General features: G+C 39.5%; 1 protein-coding gene across 7 annotated transcripts in view; it reads right to left on the bottom strand.

Annotated features, from left to right (window-relative positions):
- LOC103144154 (triadin) overlaps nucleotides 1-7,350 on the bottom strand; it is a 14,935-nt gene extending 7,585 nt beyond the window's left edge. The window contains exons 1-3 of one of the 7 annotated variants that reach the window (XM_016675801.1): nucleotides 6,679-6,742; nucleotides 4,929-4,932; nucleotides 1,065-1,285 (exon numbers count right to left, since the gene is read on the bottom strand). In XM_016675801.1, the coding sequence (XP_016531287.1) occupies nucleotides 1,065-1,251 (187 nt within the window). In that variant the 5' untranslated portion in view covers nucleotides 1,252-1,285; nucleotides 4,929-4,932; nucleotides 6,679-6,742. Of the gene's footprint in view, nucleotides 1-1,064; nucleotides 1,286-4,928; nucleotides 4,933-6,676 lie in introns of all 7 variants that reach the window. The other 6 variants (XM_016675798.1, XM_016675799.1, XM_007561004.2 and 3 more) reach the window with 6 other exon arrangements.
- Between the last annotated feature and the right edge of the window lie 3,672 nt (nucleotides 7,351-11,022).

The following is an 11,022-nucleotide window of genomic DNA, read 5'->3' as shown; positions in this document are numbered from 1 at the left end:
TTTGTCTTGGTCAATCACATAAAAATCCAACAAAATGTGCAATAATGGAAAAGGCCGGTTTATTTATTTGATTTTTTTACTCATCAGAGGAGCCTCATCATGGAGCCAATGGGCAGACGATCTCATAAGAAAAGAGGACATAAAAAGAAGAGATCCTAATTGTTACATTCGCTTCAATCTTTCGCCAACATAGCTGCAAGCTCGATGAAATTCATTTACCCATTATCTCCTGGCAATGAAGTAATTAAAGCGTGATCACAGAAAACCAAATGTGATCACTCAGTACAATTAAGTTGTAAAATGAAGACAAGATATGTGAGGGGAGGAAAAAAAAGTCAGCTCCTAGTTTCTGCACCAGAAAATTGTGTCGACTGATGTTATTAAACACATCGCATTACTTTAAGCTCTTTGCCCTAATCATAAAGTGTGGTTATGGTTTTAAAACACGTCTTAGCAGCGGGTGGTACCCTTTGAATCACTTCTACAAGTGTGTGTGAGTCAGCTTTTTAAATGGGGGGAATGTGGATGTAGTACAAAGAGCTACTGCGCTGCTGTGTTAATTGCAAAAAAGAGGAAGCTAATTAAAGCTAACATGGAGCCGAAGGTGTGAGCGAGAGGAAAAAATAAAACATGGACAAAAGGGGTCATTTTCAAAGTATCTCCTTGAAATGAGGGGGGAAACGCCTTTCAGTCTGCTGCTTTAACCAGCTACAGGTGAAGCAGTGCGGACGTTACAGTTGATGAGTTTAATAAAAACAGGGGGGTGAAAATGACGACAGTCACGATAGCACGTCCACTTTTGAAGTCGTCTTCAAAAATGTCTCATGGGTTTTTATCGGTGAAGAATGAATGTATGACTGCAATGCAAAAAAATAAAATAAAATACATCAAGGGTGAGAAGATGAAAGTTGTCATTAGGTCCAAAAAAAAAAAAAAAAGAAAAATCTTAAAACCACATTATAATCCCATTTAGATGGCATTATAACAATTATTAAAAAAAAGAATTTGGAACTTAAAGTTTCTTGTATGAGATTACTGGGTGTTTGAAAATACGTAATTGTTACCTGCCAGGGTCTTGTAGTCAAGCAGATCAAACAGCACGATGGCCACACCGGACCATGTGAGGACCAGGGCCACAACCAGCAGCCAGGCCATGGGCGAACTGAAGGTTAAAACGACGTCGTCCAAAAACGTCCTCTGATTGGACCGGGACGGCGGGCCAGCCTCTCCACCGCTGGTCTGACCGCTCATCGTTGAAGGAAGCTGGAGACAGGACTGAGGAGAAGAAAAAAAAAAAAAAAAGCAAAAGAAACAAAGTCATTTTACACAAAATCATAATGTTTATATACAGCTGAAACCACATATTAAGGCGATGATGTCAGCAACACCGGAGTTAAATTAGGGATCAAAAGTCCTTAGTTTGACGATAGTCCAAGACGCAAAACACATCGTTCAAGACATTAAAAAAAAAAAAACATCTTTTGGTATTGCTGAATCATAAGCAGACTGTATCATGTAGCGCTGGAGTCGTCCCACAATAAATTCACGTCGGCGAAGCCAAAACTGCGCAACTTCAGTCTGTGCAAATTGAAATATAAACCGTATGATTAACAAGCCAACGTGCAGGAGGTGTTTATTCACGCAGATGATGGTGACTCATTAGAATATGTTCGGTTTATCCGCGCAAGTGTGCGCGATATGAGGAGGCGCGATGAATCAGAGTGAGACAAAATAATGAGAGGGGAGACAGATCACATCAACGGCGCGAGATGAATTACTCCTCCAAAGAAACTTTTCATCATCCTGCGGCAGAGGGGACGGGCTCTGATAACACGATTACGTGCAGCAAGTGTTGAGCTGCTTCACTTCATTTGTTTTTTCTGTTTCCTTGCTTGACTCCCACAGTGTACATCCGTCGTTACAAAGAGATAATTACTTCTTGTCACACGCGCGAGGGCTTCTCTCTGGAGGTCCAGCTGAAGTGTCCATTATGCCCGTCTCGTTTTCTGTGTAAAACGTTCCTGCCGATAGACATGCATTAAGGGAAAGTTCGAGCCAACTTATGCCTGCAGGCTGTGTCTCACTGTGCAAATTAGCGTATTCTATAGCTTCCACCTTTGATTGCACAGAAAAGATGAGCTTAACTGCACCTACTACGACGAGTTCACGCACAAGAAAGATGATAAAAACACTGTTCTGGTGACATCTAGCAGAAAATTCTCTATGTAATGCATATTTATTCAGAGATAATAGCCAGTGATGCATCCCCCCCCCCCCTCTGTGTGACAATAAGGGCTTTCTCTACTCTAGTCTTTATCAAGAGCCGCTCAATAATAAGCACTTCACACAAGAAAACTATATATATATATATATATATATATATATATTTATAAACTTAAAAATGCAAAAAGAAAAAAAAATAAATAATGAAGAGCTGAGTGGGGAATTAGAGTTCTTGGAATAAAGCAGCGTTAGCAGGCAGAGCCAACAAACGCATGCGCAGAAGGACAGATTAAATAATATAACCATCTAAAAATTGTCAATGTTAAGAAGAAAACATGTTTAAAAAAGTTTTGGAGCTGCTTTGAAAACTTGAATGGAGCTGTCTTTGTCCACTGGCCTCCAGGAATCCTCTTGTTAGAGGTCAGCCTTTGCTCCTGTGTTTGCAGACCTGCTGTCACACCTGGAACCACATCCTCCCTATCGGTGGGCTGCATAAGCGCTTTAGTGAACCAGGGAGACGTCCTTTCCTCCTTGGCATTATTTCTGCGATGTGGTTGACTCTTTTGGTTTTATTGACATTTGCTGAACTTTTCTTTTAGAAATCATGTTTGGATGGGAAGTTTAGTTGGGGTTTTCTGCTTTTCTTTTAACATCTTTTTTTTCCCCTCTGTTTTGCGGCCAAACAGGGAGCTCAGAAATAGGAATTTAGTTTTTTTTTTTATTCAGATAGGACTTGATTTCGTTTTCAAGCCAGAAGGAGCGCTTTCCTGTGTTGTTTTGGCATTGGAGGTCTTGAAATTTTCTTCTTTATTTGTACTTCCCTTCTGTTTGTAAAGCCTTGAGCCAGTACTAAAATAAATAATTGAGGTGCTAAGATTTTTTTTTTTTTAAGTTACTGGCTTCACTTGTGTTACCCTAGACTCCATTTATAGGTTGTAAGTTAAGTGGGGGCTCATTTGAGATATCTTTGTTGAAGAAGACAAGATTGAGTTTTGGGTTTGTTTCATTATCTTTAGTGAAAACTGTGCTGGATAAGCAGCTGCTAACAGATTGTGACTTGCTTTCTGAAGCATTTTGATCCAGTCTGACATTATTCCTCAGGAATAAAATTCTGCTGTATAGGAATCACCACAGATCAGGCAAAGAGCTAAAAGGGATTCGGACTTCTACATCTGTGCCAGAATGACTCTAAAGTTCAACAAAACACGATCCGCACCATCGTGAATGCAGGGGCTGAAGCAAAACCTTGATAGTATTGAGGTTTTTATTTGATTGGTTTTCTCACCTGTCTTTGTCTCATAAACTTTTTTTTATTCTACAGTTACTCCCTTAATTAGAGATGCCATTCTTGGATCATGTTCACTGCTTGGAATCAGACTTATACATTTCATGGATACATTTATCTTTACAGCCTATTTCCATGCCCTTTTTGCCCAAGTGTCTCACTCATGGCTCACTGGTTCTCCCACAGTCATACAGAACACAAGTTAAATACCACTAAAGATCAAATGTCAACACACACACACACACACACGCACACACACACACACACACACACACACACACACACACACACACACACAAGAAAAAAAGGATGAAAGCACAAATACTTGTATTTTCAGCTCATTAGCAATTCTTAGCAAGACTCTGCCATGTAAATTAATGTTCTGTGCGATAAAGGAAGCTGTTTGGTCGAGCGCACTATTCTAAGTGATTTGGTTTTGTAGCAAAGTCTGGCCAGTAGTTTTAAGATATATCTGTTGCTAACAATGTGGAGAACTGATGTGCTTTGATTTTGTGGTTGACCTTTCCATTGCTCCATTCGTTTAACGAACTGCTAAATCAGTTTAGCGTAGTTTCACTCCCACACGCTGATGTACATTTCTGCATGCGTCTGAGCGAAAAGGGCCGAACACTGGTGTGTAAAAAAAAATAAAATAAAAAAAAATCACTGGGATGGGTAAGATATTACTGAAAGTAACTGTGCATGTGATCAAAGGATCTCCATCGATCAAAGGAAGCGCTGACCCGTTGAGCATTGTTACCAATGATTGAAGTATCATCAACGCGTCTCGCAGCAGACTGGACACAATGCTGCATTGTGCGAGTCTCCTCGCGTTGCAGTGTATCATTTTTTTCCCTTTTCAGATCAAAATCCATGCCAAAGTCTGCAGCTATTTTCTCTTTCAAATGCGTCTGTCCTCTTCGCAAATGACCCAGCCCACCTGTTGTTTCTGCTACATGCTGGGCTGATCTTCACACACGCTCATGGACACCAACTGTTGTTGCCTTGCTCGCGCCACGGGAGGGAACAGAATTAGAACAATGTGGGTGCAGTCTAGTTTCTGGCATTTGAGGGCAAATGAAAGGCAAGGAAAAACTCTTGAGAATGCGACTGACTGGGCAACGTGAGAGCTTGTTGAGCAAAATCCACACACTATCTGTTCGTCTTTTAAAGAAGTAAAAAAAGAAAAAAAAACCCCAGCGTCTCGGAATAATAAACTCGTTGTTCGCTGTTGCAGCTTAGTCACCTAAAAATGTAAAACAAATTATAATATGAATGAATTTATTCATTATTCATACATTCAGTAATTATCTTGTTGTTCCTCTACAAAATCACCTTTGCTGGCATCCCTAACAATCCTTACAAAACAGGTGCAAGTGAGGTTATTTTACCTTTTTCTTTTTTTTTTCCTTTTAGAAGGACCCCTGATTTTCTCAGAGTACCTAATTGTGATGTGAGCTAAATAAATCTATTCCATTTAAAGATTAGCTCTTTTTTAGTTTGGGGTTGTGCTACTGCAACAAAAAGACACATTTATTTTCAATCAACTTTTCATAGGTGCCGATAAATGTGCAGGGTCATCCAGCGAACGAGAAACATTTCAACCAAATAATGTTTAGTTAATTGAATATTATCCTTACAGTGGGATACCTCATGTGTTTAGTTCTTACTGAAGTTACATTTCGGGGTTCTTTTCTTTTTCTTGCATTTCGTTGGACAGGTTGTCCTGAAGGAGAACAGGAGAATCATTATCACCTTTGCACAGAACCTGTGTGCAACGATCACTACGGCCTGCTAACACTGCCTTTTCTCCTGTGACACATAAAGCCGTTAAAGGAAGAGTGTACATATACTCCTAACACTGTACATTTAAGCGGATGCGGTCAATATTCACAAATAATTAAAGATGCCATTTTGAAACTACATTGTAAAATCACTTAATGTTGCAGGGAGATAGGTTAAAAAGGAAAAGAAGAGGAGGAAGAAAAAAACAGTTAATGATTTAACATCAAAGTAGGATATTTATATAAAAACTGTGATTTCCAGCCTGGATTTCACAGTCCCCTGTGAATACCAAGACACTTCCAAGAGATCTCAAGTTGCTTAAAGGAAAGAGGAGGAAATGTGCTACACAGACATCGACTGTTTGAAGTTCTTTAGAAATACCAAATACTTTGAACTCCTCAAGCTGTAGAAATAGAACATGTTGCTTCCATTTATTTATTTTTTTTTTTTTTTGTGTGGGGTCATGAGCTAAAAGAGTTGGAAAGTGCTGGCTGAGAAGAAGAAGCAAAATAGAATAAAAGCTGAATATGGTCCGGTATTGAATTATAGAAATGGGTGAAATTTATCAGAGACTGTCGTCACCTCAGTGAAAAAGAAGACTGACTGAAAAATTCAGCGATAAAAGGATCTGAAATGTGAGTCAGCGCCCGTCTGACTTGAAATTTCATCTCAGAGAAGTCAGTACAGTTTAATCTATCTTGCTTTCTACCGTCACCCGTACACAAAACGGCAAACTCTGGTTTTGAACGTTCATTTCCCCACGACGTGTATGCATCAAATTCAACATAGTAGTAAATGACATAAGTGAAGGTGGAGGCAGAGGACTGAACAATCCAAATGGAGCAGATAAAAAACAAAAAAAAAAACAAATAAGGTTGGTAATCAGGTCAAGAGTCATGCACAAGTTAGTGTTAGCTACGGCCAGGTCTGTTAGCTTTTCTTCACTACTAAATGAAATATTTGTATGTATTCAGATTATCCTAATCTAATATCGAAATATGTTTAATGGCATCGTAAAACATCAAAACAGAAGAAATGTTTGAGTGGGCAAATATTTGTTTAAAGTGTAAATAAAGGATTTTCTTATGAATGAAAATAAAAGAAACTACATCTATTTCATTATGATTTTAAAATAAAGTACTAAATGACAATAGATAGATGAGAAAAGTGTAGAAGTACTTTTGTAATCATATTCTTCAAGCCCTAACAAAAGGTCGAACTTGACTCATAACCCTTTGTGAAAACAATAACATGCCGCTTTTCCTTCATGCATACTTAAAAAAAAAATTGCACAGAATAACTTAGAATGCCCTCAAGCTTCATACATATCAATATGATTACAGCAAATATCAGGCAGGGCCTAAATCATTTTATAAGTATCTTACCTTTTGAGTTTGACGAGTGTTCGCAGACAACTTTTGGTCCTCGGAAATCCTGGAAAAAGGCTGCGTTGCCAGGGAAACCAGCATGTAACTCCTTCCTAAAATCCCTTTTCTGTCTCACTTGATTGAAAGAAAGGCGACGTTCAAATCCGGCAGCAATGAGCCCGCAACAGTTGTGCTGAGCTGGATCACAAGCAGGTCTAATAATACACTGGAAAGGCCCCCCAGCAGGAGGAAATCAAAGATCCCTTAAAATAATGTTGCTTTATTCCCCCCGTTGCGGTGCGTATCTCTTGACTCTTGCGGCTTATATCCAAGAAATCAAGTCAAGGGTTCAGAAATTTAATGGATTCCCGAGGACAGGCAGAAGTTTGGGACGAGTAGAAAGGAGCAGAGAGAGGGAGGTGAACCCTCTGAGAGTCACCCCGCCCCTCTGAGGGTCCAAAATACAGGACAGCAGCGGGGCTGATGAGGAAAACAATCTAGTTTATTAGCTTCAAATCCTATTAAAGCAATTAGTTTACATCTTGAAATCGTTTATTTGATTCACGTAACTGCATGCTTAACATAATTTAGCAACATCACACTTTGGATTGTTACCTCCAAAATAACAAATGGATTAGTTGTCTCTTCCTGCTCTCTGGATTCTTATGAACTAAACGGTGGCGATACTTTACTCTATGCTGCTCTGACTGCAACTTCTATGTTTTATCCAGGGAAGGTCTCTTAAGAACTCAGGCTGGTCCAGCAGAGGTCAATTTGAGGACTAAATAAGTGAATAAATATTCTGCCAAGCCCCGCATGAGTTTCTAAGCCTTGTCAGAAGCTGTTTCCGAGGCCCATTTGAAATTACGCTGTGTGTGTGTCCATGTGTGAGAGCTGTGGGAGGGAGTAACCTGACCCCCAGCCTTGCCCTGGGAGCCCGCACTGCTGAGGCTATAATTAGAGACGCAGACAGCAGCTGGTGTTAACATTGGAGTGGACTGCTTCAGATGTAGGGCGCATAGAGGCACAGGAACGCTTGCCAGCACCCGAACCAACACAACCCGTGTTTGCTCTGAGGTGAAACTGCACACACCTTTAAAAGACGGAGAGGGACGCCGCGCAGAAAGTTCTGCTCAGATGATTGGCTGGACTTTGAACTGCAGAGAACCGAGAATAGGTTCAAGCTAGAAAACATGCAAAAAAGTTACTGTGTATCATGAAAAGAGACATTTTATTATTATTATTATTTTTTTTTTTTGCATTACAGGATGTGATAAAGAAATATCCTAATGTTATGTTTTTTGATCGGAAGGTAACATCTTCATTATGATTAATCCTTTCTTAACTATCCAGTCACATATTTTTTTCTACATGGATGAATCCAGAAATCATTCTTTATACATTTGACCAAGGGCAATAATATGGTATAAATGTGAAGTGTGGAGCTAAATCAAAACCTGGTTCTTAAATTCTCGTCCTGCAATCATTGTTTGTGTAGCATGCAGCTTTAGCCAGGTAGATTTATGAAACAATAATTACTTTTTCATTTAGTTAGATGGCATCACTGCTTATAAAACTATAGATAAACTTATTCTGATCAAGTGTACTTTCTAAACAGGATTTTGAAGAGATCTGACATGAGACTCCTAGGTGTTTATTTATATATACAGTATATATTTTTTCAGTCAATCCACACAATCACATTCAAATACGACGGATGGTCCAGTTTCTAAGGAGGGAGAGTTTTATCACTTCTCAGAGTCTGGTGCAGGTCAGAAGAATGATGTTTTATCCAGCCACACTTCAGCCTTCTCTGCACCTCGGCTGGTAAGCAAGGATAATTTCACACCTCAGGCAGCTACAAGATGCAGCTGGATATGATGTGACCGAGAAATTGCTACAGCGCCTCCAGGTGAACTTTCAAAGCTCGTGTTTGGAAATTCAGACCTTTTGATGTTTGCCAGACAGGCAGATAATCCATCTTGTTCTACATAAGTGATGTGTGGATGACGCCTCGAGGACGATGAGACTTTGGGTTTGACTCTGGGGACTGCAGGGCGGATAGCGCGCACACTTTTTAAGACATGGAGGCAGCCTCCAGATTTCTGGGTTAAAAAAAAAAAAGAAGAAGAAGAAAAAATAACGAGACAAATATAACCGAATAGAGGAAGTAGGACGGACACGCGAACAGATCATCACAATAACCATTTTTGTTAAAGAAGAAGGAAAAATATAATTGTTTTAATTGTCTATTCCTCGTAATGATACATAAAACTGCTAGAAGGGGGTTGTAAACTTTATTCAGACTCTGAAAGGCAACAAATCAGAGTGCCGTAACCTTCGAGTGAACTTTCTACAGTTCTTCCCATTTCTAACAAACCGGTGCCTCAGGCTATTTGGTTTGCTGAACGGCCAAATTCAGGGCAAGCATGAGCGTGTTTGTGTTTAAAGAAATCAGACGTTTTGCTTTGCTTACATGTCTGGAGCTTCAAAGTTACCTTTAAAGGTCAAAATAAAGTAGCACAGGACTCACAAAAGCGTCAAATCTGAATGTTGCCTTTACATTAAAAATGTTTCTAAAGCGGCCTAGAAAGTGAAAATGTTACACTTGAAAGCGGAAACATCTAAAGAAATGTGAATATCATGAAAAAGCTCGAAATGTTTCGTTGCCCACATCGGAAAATGAAACTTATTATATACAGCCGACACACCCAGTTATTGTAATTTTGATGATTGTTGCCTACATATAAAAAAAAAAGCCCACAATTTAATGTCTCAGAGTCCACAAATTGCTTTATCTGACATTAAAGTACTTACAGAATTAAAATGCTTGTATCTTCACCGCGCAGCGCGTTAGAGGTCTTAACCCAAAAAGCACATGGTGAACATGAGGGTGTTAGTGGAGCAGATGTGAGGAACACTGAAGTCATTCATCATGTGTCTGGTTCTCCAGAACTCTCTCTGCTCTCTCATTACTGCCTGACTTCTTCACCCTCCGACTTTCTTTCCTTTCTGGTCTTCGTTTCCCTCCATACTTTCTTCAGCTTCTGACTTTCTGTTCTCCCTTCACCTTTTGGTCCTTTCCGCCTTCGCCTTTCTATATGTGTTTTGTTATTTTCTTAAAAAAAAAAAAAACTTGTTCTCTTTACTTGTGTAATCCTTTACTCATTACTTTCATCTCTCTGCGTACTTTGCTCATCTGTCTTTGTCACTATTTATCCTCACTTTGCCTTGCCAGTCCATTCTTCTCACTCTCCGGGACAGAAAACACACACGCCCAACACTTCTTATTAAATTAGTAATAATGTCACCATGCTTCCTCCCAGGAGGCGACTGTTATTGACTTCATTATGCAAATGCAAACCAGCCCAAAGCTATACCACTGATGGGTAAGGACACACATACACAAACTGTTTGTAGGGCAAGTGAGCTGGCCAGGAATAATTTCTTGCTGCTTTTGATAATTATGTCAACCAGTGAAGTTGACGTGTGTATTAACATGAAAATCTACTAAGCCCAAAAAGTCCTGTGGCTTGTGTTGTCTCTCTATTCATGCGACACTGAGGAGTCAGAATAGGATGGACTCAAAGAGAGAAGTCAATAAAACCACTTAATTGTGTTTATATATCAAATATCACATCGATATAATAAAATTGCATCAGTTGTCATTCTTAAATGTGAAGATTAAAGCCATAAGTTTACATACACTGAATCAAAGGACTTTCTCTCAAAGATCTCTTGTTTTAGGTCATTTCGAATCAACAAAATTATTTCTATCTGCAAAATCCCACAACTATAGCGAGATTAAGGGATTTATAGGTTAGCCGAGACTTTATCGTTTTCAACAGTGAAACGTGTCCTGCGCCGACATCAGCTGAAATGCCGCTCAGAGATGAGGAAGCTGTTACTCCAAAAGAAAAATAAAATGAAAATCAAAAAAGAAGCCAGATTACAGTTTTCAAATACGCACATGGGGAAAGATCTTCATTTTTGGAAACAAATCCACTGATCTGATGGCTGTAATGACCTTCAGCCTTGTATGAAAAAACAAATAGTTGTACCATCTAAATTGTGAACTACGGGGCTGGCAGCTTCATCGCAGGCTGTTCTGAGTCGGCACGCTTCATAAAATAGATGCCATCATAAGGAAAGAACACTATGGAGCAAAATATCAGCCATTAAACCTGGTGCACAAACGAGTCTTTGAAATGAACCCAACGCATACGGCTTTGACTGGCTACGAAGTGGCTCGGATAACAAAGTCGATGTTTTGCTGTGACCAACACAAAGTTCTCATTTTCATCCTATGACGAAGTTGTGGACAGATTTGAAAAGGCGGCGTGTGAACAAGGCGGCCCAAAA

This window comes from Poecilia formosa, unplaced genomic scaffold (genome assembly GCF_000485575.1).
Source record: "Poecilia formosa unplaced genomic scaffold, Poecilia_formosa-5.1.2 Scaffold122, whole genome shotgun sequence".
NCBI classification, from domain to species: domain Eukaryota; kingdom Metazoa; phylum Chordata; class Actinopteri; order Cyprinodontiformes; family Poeciliidae; genus Poecilia; species Poecilia formosa.
This window is presented reverse-complemented; position numbering and strand designations above follow the sequence as displayed.